Source organism: Anser cygnoides, chromosome 3 (assembly GCF_040182565.1).
Source record: "Anser cygnoides isolate HZ-2024a breed goose chromosome 3, Taihu_goose_T2T_genome, whole genome shotgun sequence".
In the NCBI taxonomy this organism is placed as follows: domain Eukaryota; kingdom Metazoa; phylum Chordata; class Aves; order Anseriformes; family Anatidae; genus Anser; species Anser cygnoides.
Window position 1 is genome coordinate 113,197,587 of NC_089875.1, and position 25,394 is coordinate 113,222,980.

Sequence of the window (25,394 nt, forward strand, 5' to 3'; positions counted from 1 at the left end):
TATGACAGCAGATCACTGTGAATTAAAAATAAAACTACTGGGAAACACTGAATTGATCGCACCAAGATCAGCGACATTTTTGCAAGCTTTGTGGGATCAAAATTAAATATAAGGTCTATATCAGAAAGTAGGAATTATTATTAATAAATAAACAATTTGATCTTTTTTTTTTTTTTTCCCCTGGTGTTAACCTATGTAGTGAAAAACTTTTGGTTCAGCTATTGAAACAAACCCAAACCTGTTACATCATCGGAGAGAAGGGATTATTCCCTGCTATGGGGATAGTCCATTTTCAGTCCTTTAGCAAATGTGAATGTATTTTTCAATCTGATTTGGGATTAAAAGATTCTTAAGCATTATCCCGAGGGAAAATAATCTGAATCATTTCAATAATTTGTTTATTGAATTATTTCACTTTTTCTATTTCTCTACGATAGTACAGAAAACATTTAATCGAGTTAGTCTGAAACATCACAGCACTGCTCATCTCAGTGAACTGTGACATGCCTTCTAAAGTCAAGACACCAAAAGATATAAATGTTACCTTTTCATAGGGTTCAAATTCTTGAACACTTCTTTCCCCCCACTAACAGCCATCTGCATCTAATTAGAAATGATGGTATCAGCTGGAGAACATACCTATGTCATGGGGTGAAAGGCAGAAAATGATCCATAAACAATCTCAAAACCTACATCCAAATTTTCCTGGAATGCAGTAAAGAAATTATACTCTCCAATGGATGAATGTCAATTTTTTTTTAAACATCTTGTTTTCTGGATAAGGATCCAGAAGTCTGTATCAGGTTTCAAAAATTGTTACTTTCAAACACATCTTTAAATTTGAATTATATTAACTTTATTTGTAGATATGGGTGAAAAAAAAAGTTTCTTCTAACAGGGGAATTAGTTGAATAAAGTGCTAGAATAGACTAGAAAGCTATTCATGGACTTTTTTAATAGTATACACACAGATACTATGTTGACAGTGAAAAACCTTGAAAGAAATAGAAACTAGAGGGAACTTATTGTTCATATAGTTATAATAAAAATAAAGATAAAGCCCTTTTCTTAGTAACACCAGCAAAAATTGGTCACTAGTCCATCACAATCAATGGAATAGAGTCATGCATTAAGTGGTACCAGAATCAGCTTAATAGTGTTTAAGTGATCATTATAAATAAATACATGACTGTTAAAGTATGCTGTTATGAGCAGTTAAAATTAATAACATTTTGGTTGGCCAGAAAAGAAAATAATAAAACAATTCAGAAACACTGCACATATGGCACAATTTTATTTTTTCAGTTTTGATTTTGAATTGAACAAGATTTTCAAACACATGATTAAAATTAAGCGGAGCTGATAAAGAATGCCAAATGCCAACATTTCATTCAAAGGATCTCTTTGCATAATTACAGGCATGATTACAGGACCTCTATGAATAATTAGCTGAATGTGGCTCAAGGGAAAGGCGCGTTACAGTAAATGGCGGACAGCAGCATCTCCAGGGCTGCTTGCTTTTCACACGTTTTGATTTAAAACACTGCGGTGGGTTCCCACCGTGAACTGTTCATTTATTTCCTTAAAACAGACACCCAGCAGTAAAACCATACAGCAAAACACAGATCTTACCAGGTAACGACAAAAACTTCAGCATTTAAACGCCTCATAATAACTTCCAAATGCACACACACGCTTCCTTCCTTTAGCTGCCCTCTCCAAAGAGGAGGAAGGAATATGGTTACTGGACAGCAGCACCTGCTGCAGCAGGAGGGGCAGCCAGACAAAAGTGCCCTGAGCTGGCAGTTCCTGCCCCATCCTGAGAAAACAACCGCTTCCTCGGTGCATGCAGGGACCCTCGCTGGTGACAAGCACCGCAGGAGGACCTCAGGGTGATTAATCAGTGCTGAGGCCAGCTACGTAAACAGGAAGCTTCTCCTCTCTGAGCTTTAAAAAAAAAATCACACTTGGATGTTAAACTAGTTTAATTCTATCTGGATAGCGTGGTTACAACCTGGTTTTTCTTAATGTACCCACAGCATGGTACCATTTGATGGGGAAACTTCCTGCCACATAACTCCATTAATTCTGCAGAGCAGTGCTGTGTGTTTTTGGACATAGAGTTCTCTAGGTCTTTAATACTTAAACATAACTGACTAAACCTGGAAAAAACGTGTATTAAAGATAAGCCATCCATCAATGACTCTCAGATGTTTTAATTTATCTGCACAGGAAGCAGAGAATATTGTTGGAATATTAATTCGCTGTATAAGCTTAAAATATGTATGTAAAATGTCGGTTCAGCTGCCTTTCTTCTACTTTCCTCTCTTAACCTTCATATTACAAGATGTAAATGCCTTTAAACGTAACTACCACTATGTACCAGAATGTGTCCAGACACCTCACAGAATGGCTGAGGTTGGCAGGGGCCTCTGGGTCCCCTCTGGCACAACCCCTGCTCCAGCAGGCACCCAGAGCAGGGTGCCCAGGACCACATCCAGGTGGCTTTTGAAGATCTCCAGGGAGGAGACCCCACAGCCTCTGGGCAACCCGTGCCAGTGCCCGGTCACCCTCATATAAAGAAAGTGTTTCCTCATGTTCAGAGGGAACCTCCTGTGTTCCAGTTTGTGCCCATTGCCTCTTGTCCTGGCACAGGGCACCACTGAAAAGAGCCTGGCTCCATTTTCTGTGTAACTTCCCTTCAGGTGCTGATAGACACTGAGATCTCCCTGGAGCCTTCTCTTCTCCAGGCTAAACAGTCCCAGCTCTCTCAGCCTTTCCTCGTAAGAGATATGCTCCAGTCCCTTGATTACCTTGGTGGCCCTTCATTGGACTCTCTCCAGTATGCCTAGATCTCTCTTGTACTGGGGAGCCCAGAACTGGATACACTACTCCAAGTGTGGCCTCACCAATGCTGAGGGCCCACATTTTCCCTAGTCTTCCTCTTATCACTGAGGTAGAAGCCCTTCTTGTTGCCCCTGACATACTGGCCAGATTCATTTCATTTAAATTTAGCTTTCCTAACTCTATCCATGGATGCTCTGACAATGTCTCTGTATTCCTCCCAGATTACCTGTCCTTGCTTCCACCCTCTGCAGGCAGGCTTTTTGTGTTGGAGCTTGGCCAGGAGCACCTTGTTCATCCATGCTCACATGAGCTCATCCTCCTCACAGTTTTGCCTGGCTTCTTCCTCTTTGTTGGGATGCATTGCTCTTGAGCTTGGAGGAGGTAATCCTTGAATATTAACCAGTTTTTTTGGGCCCTTCTTCCCTTCAGGGCCTTATCCTTACCTACTGTCACCACTGCTGTATGATCTCTAACCATACAGTGCTGAGGCCCAGATAAGGATTCGCAGATCGAAGACCTTCTGAGCACCACAGACACTAGTTCTGAGGTGTTTTAATACTGACTGAACAGACTGCTGGTAGCTTTTGTTCACCTTAAAGAAGCAGTGCAAGTATTCTCCAAAATCTGCAATCATTAAAAACATTCATACTCCTTAAAACAAATGGAAGTCACAAGATAGCTAAAATTACCAAATGCATACTGACTCCCTGTGCCTTTGTGTGAATTCTCTCCTTTGGGATTAGACACAATGACAAGGACAAAAGCTATTAGCTAAAGGACAAAAGCTATTAGCTAAAGATGAGTCACTATTTCTAGGAGCCCAAGTTCTCAGACCATTTTTCACCATCTCCTCCTCTCCTGTCTGCAGCACTGCAGACCGCAATCCCATTGCTCCCCATCTCCCCACATCCGTGGTTGTGTAACATCTTGAAGACCACCGCTGCAAATGCTTACGCAGCAGAAGTATTATTAGAAAAGTATTCTTAGCTACCAGTAATTCAGCTTAGCAAGTGGAAACCAGTGAGAGAGCCAACTCCACCTGATCAGCCAGCTCTTCCTGCACCACAAGCAGGTGTCCTGGGAACCACTAGTGGCCCACAGACCACAAGTTTGGGAATCACTGTCCTATATAACACACAATCCTCTTATTATAGCACACCATGCTCCTCGTCTTGCTCAGGCTACTATTTTAGGTTTTTTCCTTACCAGCACAGCATTTCCTATGACAGTAGCAATTTACGGCTTATATCTGGTAACCATGCCCACACTTAGGTCTGTCCTTTGTTGGACAACTATCTAGCAACCAACAAGATGAGTAACGCGCTCAAGTCTAAATTCAGTTTTACCCAAATGATTTCATTAATATTTTCTGTAGTGCTATATCACTTTAGATGAGGCAGAATCTGACTTGAAGTCAATTTTGCAGTTTCATTAAAAGTCAGAAGGCTGGAAAAGCAAACTCAGGTGAGTAACAACAGTAAAGAACACAGCTAAGAAGCAATACATCAGCAATATATCACATAAATTATGCTGCACATGACTTCCAAATTTTCCATTTCACTTCAAAACTTCACACTGATGGTACACTAACAAATAATTAATGTCTTCACAGATTTGCTTTCTGTGCAAAAAAAAAGCACTTCTATGCTTTTTCCTATATTGCTTCTTAAGGATATAACCCAATTTCAAAATGGTCTGCAAAGATCCTAATCTCCTGCTAAAGAGAAATCAATGGAAACAGTCTTTTGGTGGACCATAAATCAATGCCTACCTCTTTTACCATTCAAAATGAACTAAGGATAGTTTAACAGATTTTAAACATTGAAAGGAACACCATTACCGTCTACAGCCCATGTATAGAGAGCTCTATACAGCCTTTACTGGCAAAAGCTGACCGGAGTGCTAAAAAAAATATCTAACTTCCCATCTTCCAGGACTTTTAAAGAAATTTGCAGCAAGACTGCATTTTTTAGTCCTTATTTTAAAATTAGATAGCCACAACACAGTTCTAAATTAGCAGTAAGTATCAAATTAGCAATGAATAATTTCAGGATTTGTTCAGTGAGATGTGTTAGTTTTAACTAACATTTTGTTTCCTATCAAAAGAAATTGAAAGGCTGTTGAAAAGTTTCCAACTGGCTACTATTCATTGCCATCAGACGAGCTACTCCTAAACAATGGTCTTTAGTCCTTTTGCAGTAATCAGGCATTTCTATTCAACTGGATATCATAATGTACAGCTTACAGCTTCAGTCTCCACCATTCATAACCTGTTATAGTGCCTCCCTCCAAACTGAGCAGCTATACTAGCATTTTGACAGAATAGTTTGAATGTGAATAAATATGGAACAATTTTGTACCTTAATTTTATTTTTGAGTTTTACCCTTAGAATTTTCTTAAATCAAAAAGTTTACAAAGTATTCAAGAGTAACACTGTTCAACAATTTTCTTCAATTTCTTTAAAAAGCACCAAAGTATTTTTCATTCTTTTCTTAAATTGTTTTCTGCAGTTTAAGGGAAATCATACGTTTAAAAGACAGAGAAGTCCAACACAATTTATTTTCTTCTGATTTCACTGTCTATAAAATGAACATTCAGTGATGGCTACGTACCATGAAAACATGATTTGCATTTAGTCTTTCAACTAAGTCTGAAGACCACTCATTTAATCCTTAGGAAAATACTAATTTAAGATAATTAGGGGACTGGAGCATCTGTCATACAAGGAGAGGCTGAGAGAGCTGGGTCTGTTTAGCTTGGAGACGACTGACAGGGGATCTTATCAAAATATAAATCTCTGAAGGGAGGATGTCAAGAGGATGGGGCCAGACTCTTTTCAGTGGTGCCCAGCAACTGGGCAAGAGGCAACGGGCACAAACTGAAGCACGGGAGGTTCCATCTGAAAATGAGAAAACACTTCTTCACTGTGAGGGTGACAGAGTACTGGGATTGCCCAGAGAGGTTGTGGAGTCTCCTTCTCTGGAGATATTCAAAACCCGCCTGGAGGCCATCCTTTGCAATGTGCTCTGGCTGATCCTGCTCAGCAGAGGGGCTGGACCGGGTGATCTTCAGAGGTCCCTACCAACCTCAACCACTCTGTGACTCTGTGCTCCTCTGTTCAGGTAGTAGCCTCTGTTTTGAAAGCAGGGCGTTGAGCATGTTTAACATGTTCTTACAGGAAGCGATAACTTGTATTTTAAATAAACTCTTCTGATGTCTAATAAGTTACTTGGTTAGAAGTAGAAGATATTTACGTTATCAGATCAGAAATCTCAAAAGCATTCATCAAAAGAGTGATGCATTAAGAAGCTCCAGAACTTAACAAAAAATATATTAACTGTGGGTATACACACCTGTTATCTTTACTCTAAAGCAAAAATTTGCCACATCTGAATTATGTTCTATTTGGGTACATTTTTTCTTTTGTCTATTAACATGTCTTTAAGGTTGAAATTAAGCAAATGATGTGCAATTACCTGCACCTTAAAAAGGCTTACAACAATGCAATCATAACAGATTAGGCACAGTAAACTATCAAAGTAGGCAGGCAGGGGTTTTGGTATTATAGAAGAACCCGTTCCTAGGTAGTATTTGTTCAAGGGGCACACGCACCTTTATTGTTAGGAAAACTATAAATCTATAAATCAGTCTCAACATCAGACAATGGAAAGAAAACAGTAACACTTTTCAACATGTGAACAGCATATAAAGATTATGTTGGCTTTAGACAAAATGATTAAGAGAGGGCTACTATGCTGCTCCTCTTTCTGTTATTTTGCCTACACCTAAAGACTGATGGCCTAACTTACAGTCACAGCACTGTTCAATCACTTTTAAAAGCTGAGAAGGGTAAGGAAGTCTAAACTGAGATATAACTTCTTTATTTCATTCGGAGAGTAAAAATAATTTTCAAATCTTTTTGCAGAGTGGAGTGCTACAAGTAGAATTATGACAATGAAATGTTCAATTAATGTTGCGCGTCTTTCTGGAGCACAGTTTGCAAGAGCTCTCTGAGTATAAAGATACCATACAGAAGTAAAAATGAAAGACACAGTTTTGCTCAGTTTTCTCTATATGATGTGCCTCCAGTAAAATAGGAAAGTTGTCTGGTAACTGCTACTGGGAAACTTGCTTTAGTCTTTCTGAGACTTCCAAATTCTACTGGATCTAAATGTAACTAGGCATATTAACACATCCTTTCATTTTAAAACCTTTATTACTTCACAGAAAGCAACATTTATATGTTAAGTGAACTATTTAAATGTCTGCACACTCTAAGTCAGTGGTCTCTGATGTGGGGTGCATACGCATTGGGATGCAGGAAGAAAATATGAGAACTTCAGTTGCACGTGCATATAATTTATGAAAAAATATAGATAGTAATGGTGTATGCTCAAATTTTTTTTAACTGACAGGGGTGCACGATCAAAAAAGATTGTAGATCACTGTTCTGAATCAATCTGTATGTAGTTTTCCAATGCTGTACATTAACAATACCCACATAGAGTTGGTTATCATGTCTTGCTGGTCATTGGCACATCAAAAGATTTTTAACAAAAAGACAAGCAACCTGTCCCCTGCAAACATCCCATACCCCAGTCTCAGAAACATTTACTTGCTTCCTAAACATTCACTACTTCAGTACAACTACTTTTAAATTCAGAGATAATTAAGTCTGTCCTCAAGTGTTCAATCTCTGAACTGGATATTCCTTTAAGAAAAAAAAGGCAAACGTTTATAATCGTCTGTTTTCAATGTAAATACATTTGAGACCTTCCTCTCTTGTCTCTCAAGACTGCAATCAGCAAACTCTCCTATGCTCTTAATAGCATTTATTTGACTGACGAATCTAATTTATTTAAAAATACTCTTTCCCTTAGCGACTTCTCTTTTCATAAAACTGTTTTGTGGAAATATAATGAAAGCATTTAAAAAAACTTGACATGCTGTTTTTACTAGGCACAAGCTCTGCTGGAGAAATGAGAGAGGTTACAAATATCTGTGTGTACAAGTTATAGTACCTTCTATCATCTCCATACCACTAGGAGGCTTACAATGTCCGGCATGGCTCACAACCCAGACGGGGTACTGCTGATTTAGTCCACAGTACAAAGCCTGTATAAAGGTCCTGTAATAACCTGCCAGTCCAGGGTTACCTGTCAAAAGAAACACAAAAGCACAGTCAATATTAACCTTTCAACAGCAAGCAAGGTACTTCAAAGCAAACTAAGCAACATTATACTTAAATTTGTTATTTTCTTTAGTACATCTCCAATTTTTATTCTCCCAAACTGAGGGCCTATGCTATTGAACTGTTTTAATTCCATTATCATGGCACACCTGAGAAGCATATCGCAGAAAATGTAGAAGCTAAAACTGAAATTGCAGAAGCTAAAACTGAAGCTCAGCACAAGAGAAAATCTCCTTTTGCATTAAAGCTCAAGCAGCTTGCTTATCTCTCCCATCAAGGCACATGAAAACCAGGCAAATGTAAAGAAATCCCGAGATCTTACAAAGATATCACAGACATTAACGTGTGTACCACTTGATCCAGGTATCTGTCACCCAGAACATGGAATTTCTCTCTGTTACCACTTGAAAACAGGTATGCTATTTACAGACAATCCAATATTTGGTCATTTGGTCAAGATTTCAAGATTTCCATACAAACCTTTAATCTTTACTCCTCACATTTTTTTTTGTTTGTTTTTCTTTTGCATATGAGCAGTGACAAAGTGTCGAGGAGCTTAAGTTGAGAGTAAATCCATATGAAAATGAAGCAAGCCTTGCTTCCCGATTCCCCCAGGATACATAAAAATTCCACACATATATAAAAACATATAATTTCTCTCTATTTATTTCCTTTTCCAGGGTAGTCCCCCACTGGTTTCTTATTATCATTTAGACATCAGCAAAGCCTGCCATTGTAGCTATGATTGCTCAATTGTATGCCCTTCACTTGCATACCAAACAATTCTTGGTTTGGATATCATCAACAGCAGGAGGAGGCAAGAGCAGTATTGTGTAAAGAGGCATTCAGCTTTTAAGACAAAGACGTCCCAAAATAACACAAATGTATTATTGCAAGAATATGAGGGAGAAAAAAAGATCAACACTAAAATTGTGTAAATTCCTTTGTAAAAGTCTGACTGTAATAACAGGCTGAGGCAGTGTAAGTACTGACAGGGGCAGAGAAGGAGAGGAGTTGGAGCTGACATCAAACGAGCACTTGTAGAAATGGCAGGCGGAGGTAAAATGTGGGTTTATTCCCCTTCTTCCCTTCATACAGTGGGCATTTTGGGCTCTTTTACTTCAACCCTTTTGCTCTTCAGATAACATACAGTGAGCTCGTTGCTCTCCAAAGAGGCTTTCCCTCAGTGTAGGGTTTCCAGAGGAGCACTTACAGACCACAGAGAAGCAGTGCAGCAGGCACCTGCTGCTACCTCTGGCACAGACACATGCTCAGAAGCTGGTGAGCCCCTTGTTCACGCCAGTGATGATACACGGGCAGAACATAAAAGCCTTCCACTCTAGGCAAGATATTACACATGCTTCATCCATCACTTACATGTAATAGACTATGAGTCTCCGATGGTTTTTAAATCTTAAAAAAAACTGATCTTGAAACAGTATTAGTTTTACTGGAATACATAGATTTGGAAAATGGAGAAAAAAAAGAGAATAGTGTCAGTTATTTTGTGCTTATAAGCATCTCTTTGTAAGCTTGAAATTAAAGAAGAATTAAAATAAGCTGTTGTATACACAAACTCAAGAATGCACAATGAAATTTTTGGAAGCTGATTTCCAGAAAATCCATTTAAAATTCCCAGGGGTCACACATACAAGCCTTTACATTTCCCACCTTCCTACGACCTCATTTTATTTAACCCATAAAAATGTTCATCTACTTTTTTCATTTTTATACTTCAAAAGTGTATCAGAGATGGAGCCCCAGAGATAAGATGATTAAATCTAGACATTTGTCAAGCTTCTTGGGTTGGAGTTACATAGAGGAAACTTGTCATTCAGCAAGGTTGAAGATGAAAGTAGCAGCAACCCAAAGTAAAGTGCATTTTTTGCAATATAAATAGTCATGAAGTTTCAGCACTATACTCAGTCCTGCAATATAATGGAATCTTGGGATCAAGGAATCATGTTAATCTTAAAACTAGCCTTTCTTCTTGACGTTTTTTTCTGAGTATCTGTTTCAATTATTCTCTCCTTTAAAAATGCAAAACAAAGAAAGGCAGGAAAATAAAAACAGCTGTCTTTCAAATGTCCTTCCCATCCTCAGCCAGGTGAACCTAACATGTAAGGATGTAAGGACTCTCATGATTCAGCCATCAGCTGATGATCAGGTAAGTACGAAGTGCTCATGAACCACTGAGTGAGGCTTTGGATCAAACACTACACAGAGCTTGAAGAGCGGTACCACTTTTCTTGGAGAAAAGGGGATTTTTATTCTGTGATAAATGGGATGTATATGTTAGACAGATAAAGGAGAAGATCCATAAATGCAAAAGCAACCCCTTTCCCCCACTCTCTGCACACACCTGCTCATGGTAAAAGACATTCTGTGGGGTCAGTTGTTAGATCTGCTATTGATACTTTAAAATGCCTTGAAGGGGTATGAATGAGAACCGCTGGCACAAATGGAAAGGAAAATCAACAACAAAGATTTTAACAGCAAAGCTTTCTATAGAGAAATCACCATGTGTAAAGCAGCTATAAATTCGTTCTTTATTGAACTTTCAGTTTCAGTGGAGTTACTCCAGATTTTCACTGACTTAAGTAAAAGCAGAGCTGTAGTCCCGGCTCTTGAAAAGCCTGTATACACAGAGCTGCTAAGTGGAGAATGTTAACCTCCAATTATAGATCAAACTTGCATCTCTGCAAAGTCAGCTATTTTATACGGTTTTAACTTTAGCTTCTATCTGTCAAAAGACAGAAAGTCTTTTGGGGTGTCTAAAGGGGAGCAAACAAAAAAACTAAACGGATAAAGATTTTTTTTTTTCTATACAAAAGAGTTACAGTAATGGAAATATTAATGGAAATATCTGGGACTTAATATGCACAACAGTCTGTGATCAACAATAGTTTGGGCTTGTCTATTGCAGTCAAAGTGTTGTTCAATTAAACAATCTTATTTTATTTTAAATAAAAGGAACAACCAGGTTCATCACACAGGCATGGAGGTAACGCAGTGCTCATTTGTGCATTTTAAGGATTTCCCAGTACATCAAAACGAACCTGCTTATGTTCTTTCACTCAGCCCCAAAGTGTCAAAAAATAGAAACCATAAGTAAATGCAATGTTAACCTCCCTGATTTGAAGGTTACTCCAGTTATTTGAATAGCACATCAATCCTCAGACACCTCAGGGCACCTGAATCATTCATGCATGCCAGCAAATCTCAAGTTGCAGTCATCTGAACCAAGAAGCACATCTTAAGCAGTTACTCTCAACTGTGCTTAATTTTAAACTGCGTTTATGTTGTTTCAGAAATTTTTTTAAACAATAGCTCTAAGTGGTGGCCATAACAGAAAAAGACACAAAACTCTAAAACACTACGGATTAGCTTAATTTGCAGAAGATTTCCAAGCATTTCATGGGAATAATATGTTACATGGACAATTTGCACAGTGAATCGGACTGCAGTTGGACCACTTTATTCGGTACACTCACAAATGTCAATAACCAAGGAACTCCTGCCACCTTCTCTGTTCCTTTCTGTAACACAAGTCATTTCATCCAGCTGTTCCACATACAACCAGAAGTCTTTCAATTTTTAATCTGAAGATGAAATCTCCTTGCTTTCCTGACGTGTTCCACGTACTGCTAAAGCAAAACAGGGCAGCCTGAAAGAATTTGCAGGGGTGCAACTCTGAGCTATGCAGGGAGAGGTAAATGTTTTCTATCCACTTACACATACTGCAGATACAGGTTTTCAAGAACAGGGAGTTACTCGTTAATCTCCAAACAATTAAGAATGTGAAAATTACTCATAAACATGCATTTGCCTGAATTTTGCTTTCAAATACTTTCTTCTTAGTGTTTTCTCCATTAAGATTTTAAAAACCAGCAGCTTCCTTCTTATTAAGACAGCTAGCAGTGGGGAGACAACAACTTGTACAAACTAAGTATCTGCCCCAGGATATCAGTGATAGATAATCACTTTTATCCTGTTTTCACGTTATTTCCTCTACGAAGTGTCATAAAGACAAACTTAGCCTGTCTTAAAAGGAAATATGCACTTATGCTTGAGATGCTGCACTTCCAAGAAAGAAATTACCTGGATTCAGGAGGTTTAAATCTAGGTACATATGCCATCAATGCAACTCAATCTACCCACTTAAATCTGGATGCAAAACAACAAATATATAATATATAAGGATTATTTAAAAAGTCACAGGCCATACCTAATCCCCACAAGCAACATCAGCTTTTGACTCTTACAAATTGTCAAGAATACTGAATTCTTCTGCAACAGTCAAATATTAATGTAAAATGTAAACTGTAATCAAGTGAGCATTAGTATTAGACAACTCTGTTCAAAAATAATTCTCAGACTTACTGAGGAACATACAATGAATTCCACAATTGTGAAACATTTCAGGTTAGGTATAAAGATATACAACAAAACATATAGGAAAAGCCTTCTCTCCTGAAAGGGGTAGCTCAAAAATGGCTACAGGTCACTCGAAGAGAGACTAAAAGACAAAACGAAAGTAATTCCTAGCAGTTTTGGAAAGGATATCTAACCCAAAAAAGATTTATTTCAGCCTATAGTAAATGCCAAGGGGGGTGGGGAGTGAAGGAGGAGAAATTTATGTGTAGCTAAATCATCCCAAACAGCTGTGCTGTTTCTTGCACCTTGTTTTTGAACCAAGCTTTTGGGCCCTGTGCACTGTCCTCGATGCTTTCAGCCGCGTCTCCCAAAGCCTGCCCATCCGCAGGAGCAGTAGCTGGCACCGGGCTGTGGTGCTTCGTGCACTTCTCTAGCGGTTGCTTTCTGTTTCCTCTGGGACCTCAGCAGGACCATAAAGAATAGAAGCAGCTACATGAATAGAAGAAGGGAAATACACAGCCAGCAGTGGGTTTACAGAGAACTTTGAGGAACTGGAAAACATGCCAGCAATTACCATGAGTTTAATTTTAGAAATAATCCACAATTTCGGAACTAAGTATGTATACCACAGTATTTACACGACAATCTCCTGCAACAAAACCAAATGCAGACTTTTTGTTTGTTTGTTTGTTTTTAAACGAGCAGCCATAAATCACGCTGGAAATCCAGGGGCGCACAGCAGGACCACACAAAAATCATTTTTGTGGCAATGATTCCAACTGCCTCTTTGCAGAGCTGCCAAAGCTCCCAGCTCCGGCCCGAAGGATCGACATGACAAGCTCCTCGCTCAAGGAAACTTAATCCGTCTCTGGTGTCTGACCAGCCACCATGGAAGAAGATGCAACTCCCCTATGTTAATGAATGGAAAGCAGCCCACGCAGATGTCAGGAGGATTTAAATGGAGCATGTAAAAAAAAATACAATGATGTTCTCACACTTGGGAAAAAACTGCAGAAACCGACACCACAGCTGACGATCAGGCCTTAAAAGGAAACACACAGGTTTCTTTGCCGTGCAGGGTCAAGGAATTTCAAATAAAACCTGTCAAATAACATCTGAATGGCCATCACAAACTCATGTCAATTAAACTTTCACCTGTTTGCACATCGAGGGGACTGAAATTCTTAGCTCTGTATTCTGTTTAGAGTGTGTGCGAGGGGAGCAACATCAGCCAAAGAGCAAATAATAACAAAGACAGTATGCAGAAACACATGTGAAAACTCTTGTTTGATCCTCTCTAGCTCTGGAATCGTGAGTTTGGCCGGAAAGCACCTCAATGTGAAAGGTTTTCACAATGTGGTTGTGAAAACAGGGAATCTCATAAGGACTCAGCCAGGTGCCTGTAACTGCTTATTACAGAGGTTTTTCAAGAACATCGCACATATTTCCCCTATATATATATATATATATATTTCCCATATATATATATATATATTTGTTTCTCATCTCTATCTATATATATGGGAAAATATATATAGCTTTTAGCCTGATAGAGCTATAAAACTTATATTTGAGGTTTTATAATACACATTCTGTACACGCATTTCACAAAGCAAGTACACCTGCCTTGCTGTTCTCTAACACTGCTCCACCTTTATGACAAATGTGGGTTCATTTACCTCTGAAGAGGTCCCATGGACAGCCTAATAAACCTGAATTAAACTAACAACGTTGTTTTTTCCTAAGTGACAATTGTGCCTGATGGAAAAAAAAAATCCCAGGAAACTGTGACAGAACAGTTTTCTGTTTTTTTCTGCCTTTTTTTTTTTTCATAGTAATGATTAAAAGCATCTATCCAGACAGATATGAAAACAAGTCTGAAATCCTGATTTTGGCAATGGAAATCTACTGGATTTTGTCTGCAATTGATGTTGCAGGAGTGTAACACAGTTATAAACGTAAATATTGACATACATCTGGTGAGTTCAATGTTTCAACCAGGTAAGACATAAACAAATATAAAAAGAAATAAAAATAAAGTTATCAATGATTCTTTCAGTATGCCTATAAACAAATGATTCTTGAAAGGGAGTTAAGAATCTAAGTATGAAACTGAAAAACATGAGTTCACAATGAAACTGAATTTTTCACTATATTTTTAAAAACGATAACCATGATTTAATAGAGCTCACGATTAACTGATTTTTGTTCAATTTTCTGCATATTAGATTAAAAATTAACACTTTTAATTACATCTCCTGGTACACACCTGCACATACTGTCTCCTGCACATCTGCTTTGGCAGATGAAGACAGATTTTACTACTTTAAAACCCACAGGCTGTTGGTGTGTGTGACCCAGTCTGTGCTGCAGCCCATCCTTCAGCGAGCTCCACCTTGGGTCTGGAATTCCCAGTGGGAATTCTTCAGTTGACTTCAGGGACTGAAGCAGAACTGGAGCAACAGAAAACTAATCTCCTTGTGAAAGAAACAAAGGAGAACAAAGGACGCGGGCAGAAGAGGAACATGAGACTTGGTGTCAAATGGGTTCACAATAAAGCCTACGAAACATTTGAATAACACAACCCTGATGAGACAACATCAGCAGGAAGAATACAAAGACGAAAATAAACAATTCAAAAACAAGATAACCACAAATTATTTGTTTTGTGCAGATAAATAGCTCTGCAGATTTTATCGATTTTGAATAAGATACAAGCAGGAAGCAAACAAATTCAAAAAGCACCAGAAATTAAATTTTCAAATTTGTATCAGAGATCTGTCTATGCTGTACTGCTGATGAGAGCTACAAAAAAAGAAAAGTATAAGCTTGAGAGCTTCAAGGTCATTTATTTTTCTTTCTTCCTTAAGACAGACTTCAGAATAAAATATTTTACAGATAGGTAACAAATAGCTATGGAGAACACGAAGACAGCAGATGTTAGAAAAAAGTCTGAAAATGTGTTGCTGCAATTTTTGTGGAAAGAAAAGATTTCTTTTTGTGGGTCAAGAACGTCAAGGAACATTCTAAGATGTTTTTGTGCTTGCATTTATTAGTGTTCAGAAAGGTAAGACAAAACAATGACCTGTTCTGCATATGATAAACCATGAAGAAAACCCAAGACTGAGGAAAAAGGCCATGTAGTAAAGATATTTGTAACCAGTCCTGAGAAGATATTCCATGAAGACTTCTGCAACTCAAACGCTTCAGTCAAACACTTTCCTCCATCATAAACACAAGTCACTGTGGACAAGCACAGATGTTTAGCCATTTAAGACCTACCATGAAGAGTTTTTGTCCACAAGAGAAGCCTTTAATAATGGATATGAGAGATCTAAGACTTAAAGGTGGAAAGGCGTTATTAAGTACATCTTACTAAATATTTATTTATTCTTATGGGAGCTTTTAAATCCATCAATAAAAAACAAGATTTCCTCTCAAAAACGGAAATCAGGACAATGATCATAATCCTCTATCCTGCTCACAGCAGAAAAACAATGGACCAAGAGTGATGACTTACTGAATGTTTGGCTCTATTGTTTTCATAATCTAGATGCTGAACATAATGGGTGAAATTTATTTTGTTTCAGTGGTCCATTGGAGTTACTATATAGAAATAGGACCACATGTTACCTAGAGTCTGAAAGGAGGCATTTATTTTTCATGATTTTTAAGAGATCACTACATCAAAATATTTATTATCAATGGAAATATCAGCTCTGGTACTTCTAGAAGTAGATGCCAGGAAAGAAGGAAATATACACATTTTAATTGTATTATTTGTACATGATGCACATGACTAAACTGGATTTCCATCATAGGTGGGTCCTCTGGCAGGTACTTTCTTCTTCCCCTCTGCCTCAGACATCATAGGGAAAAAAATAAAAACTTCTTTAAATGGTCAAACAAAGCAAAATACTCTAGAACACAATATTTCCATAACTCAAGCCAAGCTTCTGCACATTGCAGGAGAGGGATTACTTCCTCTCCTGATTATGCTTTGTGGCCAGGCAGGCAGGAAGAATCCATGCTGAAAACAACGCCTCATTAACAGGGAGAGGACATGGAGAGAAGACTACAGACAGAGAAATTTCGGCAAGCCACTTCAGTAAGTCACATCTGCCACCCAGATTTAGGAGAGGGAAATGCTGTCAAGCACAGTTGGAGCTTCAACCATCCTGTCATTACTCTGCCTCCTCCAACTTAACAAGCTTAAATGTGCCAAGCCCCCATCAGAGGTACTGCTGGAGCACTGGGAAATTCAACAAAAGTGGCATATTTCAAGCCTAGATATGACATACAGACTCCTCTTTGCATGAGGAATTTTTTATTTTTAATGAAAGATACATTTTTTTTTTTTTTCTAAAGACAATGGAAGCTGGTGGGCTGACCCAGTAAACAAAGCACAACTGTCAGCATATTTTAAAATATTACTCACAAACAAGTAGTCCATAAGCAGCAAAAATAATGGAGTACAGTGTCCTAAGAATTGAATTTTCTTCTATCTAATACAGGATACCTAACATAGGATAGAGCACACCATTCCTTCAGGGCCTGCTCTACCAGTCTGTATGTTCTCTATCCAAATTCTTATCTTCTCGGTATCTTCGAGTCCCCTTTTGCTCCAAAAGACTGGGGGAAAAACAGCTGATGTGTTCAAAGTTTTACTGGAGTTAGAAAGCAGAAACCAGACAGGTACATAAAAATTAGTGTTACCCACAAAGAACTGTTTTCTCAACAAGTCAAACTGCTTATCCCCATGGAACAAAGAGGAGAGCCGTCAAAGAGCTTTGGTCCGAGTCCAGACAGCACATCTCATTGACAAGTCTTCAAGAACTTGACCCAGGAAGATTTCATTATTCCCATTTTCTAAATGAGAAAAATGGAAATAATAAACAGGCTGTTGTGGTGTAACCCGGCAGGCAGCTCAGCACCACGCAGCTGTTTGCTCGCTTCTCCCCAGTGGGATAGGGGAGAGGACTAGAAAAAAGGTAAAACTTCTGGGTGGAGATAAAGGCAGTGTAATAGGACAGAAAAAGAAGGGGTATTAAAAATAATAACGATAAGAGAATCTACAAAGCAAGCGATGCACAATGCAATTGCTCACCACTCACTGACTGATGCCCAGCCCATCCCCGAACAGCAGCAGCTGCATGCAAGTATGTGAATCCGAAGTGTTCTGCTGCTTTTCTCACAGAAATATAAATCTATGCTCTTGTTACCTTATCTTCTGATAAGAAAACCTGTAGTCAAGGGGAAGGAAAATACATATTCTCTTATCCTATATAAACCCATCTATCTAGGTTGCTATGCTACACGGACTTTAGACTGTAACCTGTTTGCATTGATTGCTGTTGCATTGCATATACCAGCTACTGAAGTGTAAGAAAGCTCCTTTTCAGCTGTCAATTTTTATTCAGGGAAAAAAAAAAAATCAAACCAACCTAAAATCTGAATTCTCCGCATCAAAATCTGTGAACTCAGGGTCAAATATCAAGAGTTGGCAGCTTCATCTGGAGCTGCGGTGCGAACACCAGCACAAGCCACAAGGCAGGGGCATTCACTGCGAATCACTACCGCCTGGTGTGACCCGTGGGGCACCAACTGCTCCAGAAAAGTCTCAAGACAGAGCGTGTGAACCCACACACACGCTGTGCGTGCTGAGGACGGACACCACAACCCAACTACGGGAAGTTCTGCAAGGAGCCTGCTGAAGGAACCCCATCCATCCCTCCCAGACTGCCATTCCCACCCCCCTACCATGGCTCACCAGCCTCTGACTTACACTGGCACAACTGCGGGGCCGTGCTGTGAACCCAAACAGGGAACGGTTCCAGCTTAAAATCGACCCCAGAAATAAATGTATGTATGTACTTAACTCACAGCATGACCTCCCAAACTATTGTTCTGGCGTAACCGAGGGGCGGAGTGGCACAGTGTGGTGGGAACAGGAATACCTTATGCCACTATTGTTGACAAACATTTTGGATTGTGAAATTATGGCCTTACGAAGTTTGTTTTAAGTGCTCCAAGCATTAAACTCTTAGATTTCCAGTGCCTGGTGGGTCTTAATATATAAACTAAACATTTTCTAACTTGTGTTATACTTTAGACTCAGCAGAGTCTGCTTTATGGCCTTAAGACAAGGGCTTGATGGTTGAAGGCAAGAGCTCGATGAATACCCCAGGTCCTCCTCCCAGTCTCCAAAGGGAGGTTCAAATACATCCCACTTTCAGTAAAGCAAGGAACAGCAGAGACTTTCCAGGAAAGCTGTGATTGCCTGACATTGATTACACAAGGTCATTAGAGAGACAGGTGGGATACAGGAAAAAAATAATATATTCTTGAGAGCTTTAGGAATACCAGCTGGCTTTCTGCGAGCAGCAGTTCAGGAGGCAAGAAGTACGTTCAAGGCAGCAAGTGGCTGCTTCAAGTCCTCTGATACAGTCGTGCTTGTCACAGGGGCCAAGAGTCCAACACAACAAGGTTCTCAGGACGATTCCCTGCATGAGGTGTAACATATCATCAATAATATCTTTGTTTTTCAGTACCTAAAAACAAAGTACCCTTCCTCTCTGCTTCATTTCTTCAGCTGAGAACTGACAACAGCAGTGCTGCTCTACTTGGGAAGGTCTGGTGGGAATAAGCACAGCTAGCAGAACATGTGTAACTCCTTCTATTTGAAACTACTGGAGGTAAGAAGATAAACACAGAGGACAGTGCTAACATGATGGTAAATATACATCCACACAGAAAACAATGTGTGAATATATATATATGCACACAAAAAACTTGTTAGCTTCAGCTTCAGATCATGAAAACTAAGCCTGTAAACAGAAATCATATGCATTTTTTTTCCAATATTAGCAGGAGAGCAGTTAAACTATGACTTTCATGTCAAAATTATCATTGCATCTAAAAGAATTACTTAATTCAAACCACCCAGATCCAAAGCAAAATCAGCATTTTTTTTTTTTTAACATAATAAAGAGCTGAAGTATTTAAGTGTGATAAGTTATTTTCCTTAGTGTCCTTTGGGTATTTAGTGCTGTACAAACAGAAGATGATACATGTCCTGGTGCAAGTATTTCACAAAACCAGAAAGAGTGGAGCTGCCCAGAGTTAAACATGCTAGGAGAGGAAGTATTCGTTGTCTCACTCTATCCAGTTGTGCTTTTATTGGTAATTTATTTACACATTGTTAGCTGACTGTTACTGAATGCTGGCTTAGAGACTTTGGTGATAGATTAGATAAATTTTGCAAATGGGAAGGAAGATTTGTTTGGTGGTTTGCTACACAATTTGTGAGGATGACTGAAGCATCTATTGAAAAGCAACCCAGTGGCAAGGCTGGGAACAAAAGCCCCAACATTCCAGTCCTTGCATTCTCTGCTCTAAGTGGACTTCCTTTATTTTGCTCCCCATAACACAAGTTAAAGGCATTTTTATGACCTTCAACAACCACCAGAACCATTAATCACTGCCCCATGAATGGTCCTATAAAACTATTTATTTTTTTTTTTGCAATGCACAGACTGTGGAGAAACAGTCTGTGCCTACATATGCATTCAGATGATAGCCTGAAGCCTGCTGGTGTATGGTATAGCTGGCTATTACAGCAAAATGCTTTCCAAGAAATGCTATATTTTTTTTCTAATCTTTAGAACAGCTCCCTCTTCTGGCATACCCTTTCCATACTGTGTTTAAGCACCAATTTTCACGCCTTAGCAATTTTTAATTCTATTTGGTACCAAACACTCAACAAACACAGACTTCAGTGTTATGCAGTATGGCTGTGAAGGCAAGAAGCGGGCAGCTGAAATTAACAGTTCTTGGAAAAGGGGCTAATTCCAATCAACTATTTAACTAAGGTTATCCATATGTTTATGTTTACTACCTTTTGGGTGCACCCCCCTCCAAAAAATACATAAAGATCCCAATCCACACCTGGACAAGAAGCCTGGATGACCAGGTAGTGATAGTGATAAAACTGCAAAGGTACAAGGTCAGGTGGGGCTGGACAGACAGTTTGATTGCTGGAGCTCTGGCACTATTCAGTCAAAAAAATAATCTTTTACTGCTTAACGCAGACAGAACAGGTTCTTGATTTTGTTCATAAAGTTGTTGCTGGAGCTCATTCAGTGACTGTGAGCACAAAGCGTACGCGGCACTAGAACAGGAGCCAGAACCTCGAAGTGCCCTTGCCCAGGAGGTACAAAGTCATCTTTCCTCTTCATCTGCCTGTTCACTGCCAGCAGTATTTCCCTCCGCTCCTGTGTGAACGGTGAACCTTGCCATGCCCCGGGGAGGATACACTGACTGACGTGCAAAGGAGGCAGAGGAGGGAAGTGCCTCCCTTGAACGACTGAATGGTCTCACTCCAAAAGCTGATTCTGCTTCACAAACAGTTTTGCTCTTTTTGCTTTTCACTGGTTTAATCGCGCATTAAGTACCAAGGTTCACGTACCAGATTCTGAATTACATAGACGCCAAGGCTGCCAGAAGCTATATGCTGCAACCTAATCCACTAATAGTGGGAGTCCTTACAAGATCTCATGCAATTCTTGCTTACAAATGGTTACAACATACAGATCATACAGCAAGAGGCCCATTTAAGCCCATTGATTTTGTTTAAATTAAAGCATATCCTAAAATCCAACTGAAGAGAATTGGAGTAAACATGCTTTACGTGATTTGTAGAGCCAGGAACATTTTTTTTTTTTTTTAAATGACAAAGTCCTTAGTCTTGGTGGGAACAGTAGCTCCTTTGGTAGGCCTCTGAAAAACTACTCATTCCAGTGATTGCTCAGCAGACAGAATGATTAACAACTTTACAATAGCAAAGGGAAAAAAAAAACAAATGTTAAAATACAAAGTTATTAAGCCTCAGGGCTATGCAATTAGTTTTAATGCAAAGTATTATTATATACTGAACCTTAATAAACTTTTCTTATGAAAATGTTGATAGATGCTTTGATTTTAAAAAAGCAACACATGAAGACAAAGCCAAAGTATTGAAGACTTTTCAGAGTCCTTGCAGAATAGTCAAAAATAGAACTTCAAAGCCTTTAAAGCTAACAGGAAGTCTCACTTCAAGGGAGAACACGTTAAAGACTTGTCATAATCTAGAAAAATTGTACTATTTTCACTACTGAAAAACAGCTAAGTAGTCTTGAAGTGACAGCAGTCTTGTGAAAGTACATGTAGCTACTCCTAAGAGCAGATCAGAATCCAAGTCTCAACCATCTGTCGTGCAGAAAACCATAAGCAACTCTTGACTGGGAGGATTATCTCAAGAGATTAAATCTTTATACTTTGAAGAAAGCATCTGTTTAAAGCCTATAAGGACTTAAACACCACCAAGCCACTGCATAAGTTGGTAAAACAATATGATGATCCAATATCCCAGCAGCAATCTGACTGCAAGCAGGCAGATCAAGAAAGTTGGCAAGCATAGGGAACGCTCTGCATGTATGCCAAAGCAGCAAATTCTGAGGTTTCTGTATATTAATGAACAAAACTTCTGTAGCATGCTTTACCACAAAAAAATATTATTTGTATTATTCATTATCAACCATGAACAAAGTTTCCTGAGTACAAGATAGCAAATAACAAAGTTGCCTAGTTTACAGCAATGGTAACAAAACTGATGCTGGCAATGAAGATATTGCAATGAACTCCTGCAACGAAACACAAGAGAAAAACTTTATGAAGATGGAGCTAAACAGCACGGTGGTTTTAAAATTCATACTGTATTTATTTACAAAGTTAAATGTTTCATAAGTACACAGACACAAATAGACAGATACTCTTAAAACAGTAAAAAAAATATTCCATTACACTCTGTGGATCCTGGTTTCCAATGAATCCAAGCAATGTTAAATACTGCTGTAGTAGATTTTATACTTCTCTGCTAATTTTACACTAAACAAACACTGCAAAAGGAAAAAACAGACCTTTATAACACAAGAGGAAAAAAATAATTCCCATCCTTTCCCGTAACGCCTACATTTCCAGAAAACTGGGAACCTGATCGTGTATACATTTAATTTTACTCTGAGTAAATTTCATTGATTTTAATAGAAAAGAATTCATATTAAGAACTGTAAACAAGCACACATATATTATTGACTGAGGACAACAGGACAAATTGGGCCTTTTACACAGTAATTACTTCAATAAATACATATTCCTATACAGTGGTTTTGCTTTCACAAGGAAAAATGTTATGAAACAAGAAAGTTCACATTAAACATTTCAGCATATCATTTATTCAAGCGTACACAGACCACCATATGTAAAAGCATTAGCCTGTTGTTAAATGAGACTGAACTCCACTGAATGTTCTGCATTTCAACTGCTTCAAGCATGGGAAGCTGTCAGTCCACAGGAGGCAGACTTCTGCCTCGTTTGAAGTTGATGGGAATTTTACCACTGGCTTCAGAATACGAGAATGTTTTGGAGCCAGCTCCCTCAACCCTTTTCAAAAAATAAGTCATGGGAGAGAGAAATCCTCCCCATCAGGAAGGAATATGACTAACAAAAAGAAAACGAGGATATAGGATTTACTCTCAAGTGTCTTGCAATCCCAGCAGAAACTGAGAATTTTATCATCCTTCTCTTCTATACTTGCCTCCCCCATGCCCTGTTTGGGCTGTATGTAAACAAAAATCACACGCATGGATTTCATTAACACCGGAACGCACGTACCAGAGCAGTAACACACAGAACAACGTGTCACCCACAGTAGGACTAACCATGCTCCGTTCGGATCACCGAGCACTTGGCTGCGCATGCTTCCCTGTTTGAGGGAGAGCTGCCCTTGTCTGGGTATTTTATTCCCCCCCCCCCCCCCCCCCCCCCCATCGACCTGTACCAAGCCGTCCTTTTGCCCTTCGTTATTTCATCCCATAAGGGATCTCAGCCCGGGATACACGCCTTTCAAGTGTGAAAATTGTTGGACCCCAGCAGGGCTCTACATTTCATACTCAGACAGCTACAAAACCATGAGGGGAATGCTATCTAATCCTGTTTAGGTATACAGATGCCAGATGACCCAAATGTCCGGATCTCCCCTAGAGCGGTGTTTTCTGTGTTGGCAGACAGAATTCTCCTTGAAGGCCAGAAGTGAGGCATGTATCAAACCAGGAAAAAAAATGATTTATGAGAAGCAAAAAGGCATTATGTTATGCCAGCTCCTAGCCAGCTCCCTGGCAGTCACAGCAAGGAGCTTGGGTGACTTGATTGACTACTGAATTTGGGTAGCCAAAACGAAGATAGCGACGCCGTGGTTTTGCCCTCACTACACTTCCAAGGTAAAAAAGGGAGTTTTAGTTTGTTCTTCCAAGGAGGAACTGCAACCATAAGTAATGTGACACTCATCTCACAGTAACACACATAAGAAAAGAGTTTAAATCAAGTCATTCGAGGCAAATGCCTTAAAAATAACGATTTCTCTTGACCCAGTTTCCAAATTAAGTATCAACCAGCAATAACACATTACACTTCACTTTTATAGATGAGGTACGTCAGATAGGATATGACATTTTCTCCAAAAGAAAGACAGCAAATGAAGTATTTCTTTTACAGGGCAACAAAGATATGAAGAGGTGAAAAAAAAAGTCACACATCCTAGTCAGAAGCTTTAAGAAACATTTATTATTTACATATCATTAGTGAATAAACAAAGCAAAAGAAGAGAAAGAAACATTGTGCCCATCAATACACAATGCAACAGTGTAAGGTAATTTATTTCCTAAAACTTTTCCTTAATTTACTGCTGCCAGGCCTATTTCAGTACTTTCTGCTCAGGAAGAGGAATCACACATACATGCAAGATAATTGTCTCTGCCTGAAAAAGTCTTACAGTATCCTACGAAATGATGCAACTAGTATCTTCAACCAACTCCAGGTGGTGAAAAAGCAGGAAAAAAATGAGGAACCAGAAGAACAAACAGCACTACCACATGGGTTAACCAACAGAAGCATCCTCCAGAACAACAGTGTAATCTTGGCCAAAACGTTCACCATAATACTCAAAATCCCTGGAGGAGATTTACAAATCAAGTAACTTAGAAGTCAGCTTAAATGTTCTGCCTGCTTTGGTGGCTTTTCAGAGCTCCTTCTTCAGTGACGTTCAGGCCACCCAGCTCATCATATCGCAAAATGAACCGTAGGTGGCAGGTATGGATACTGGAGTGAAAGCATACACAGTCCTAACAGAAAGCTTTGGAAATTTCACATGTTGGGGTAATGCCTCAAAAGATCAGTTTTTAAATGCATTTCACAGTATTTGGTGTGTTTTTCTTTTGTTTGCGCTTCTTAAGGCCAGCTGGAGGTACAAATCTCTTTTCTTTAGAAGAGAAGCTTTTAGCTCTCGGTGGCGCTGTACCCTTGGAGACACCAGACAGCAAGAAACTAATCAGAGTCAAAATATAATCTGTTCAGGAACAAAAGCAGGAGGTCAACAGGAACCCTGAAGGAAAGTTTAAAGGAAGTGGCTGATATGGCAAGACAAATCAAGAGCAAAACAGAAATAAGCAAAAAATGCACAGGATTTGTGAGAAAGGGTAGCAGGTGTTGAGCAGCAACCATGATTCAAGTCAGAATTCAAATCATTTTGCCATTCTTCAACATTTAAACACTTGGCTTTGAAAATCTAACATTTGTTGAATGATTATTTTTGGATCTCTCTCTCAGTAGACTCAGATGTACACACATCTTTGCGTTCCTCAATATCAACATTTGTTACTCAAATAAAATCCTGGTATCAGCGTTAGATGCAAAGATTGATGTGGTTAAGTCAAAAATATTAAATTATCACCTGAAAAGAAATAAACACCTACTTATTGTAAAACTAGTAAAAGAAGGGTTATGACAACTTGGTTATTTTTGCTTATTTTACAACTGTTACAAAAGACAAGCACTGTAAGTGAAACACCATATCCACAATGGCATCACTCATCTTTTAGATTCTTC

At 39.0% G+C, this 25,394-nt stretch overlaps 1 protein-coding gene across 2 annotated transcripts in view; it reads right to left on the bottom strand.

Moving 5' to 3' along the window:
* The window catches only part of LDAH (lipid droplet associated hydrolase), a 118,837-nt gene that overhangs the window by 78,121 nt on the left and 15,322 nt on the right, over window positions 1–25,394 (bottom strand). For both annotated transcript variants that reach the window (XM_066995006.1, XM_066995007.1), the window contains exon 3: window positions 7,870–8,004. In XM_066995006.1, coding sequence (XP_066851107.1) covers window positions 7,870–8,004 — 135 coding nt within the window. The remainder of the gene's footprint in view (window positions 1–7,869; window positions 8,005–25,394) is intronic.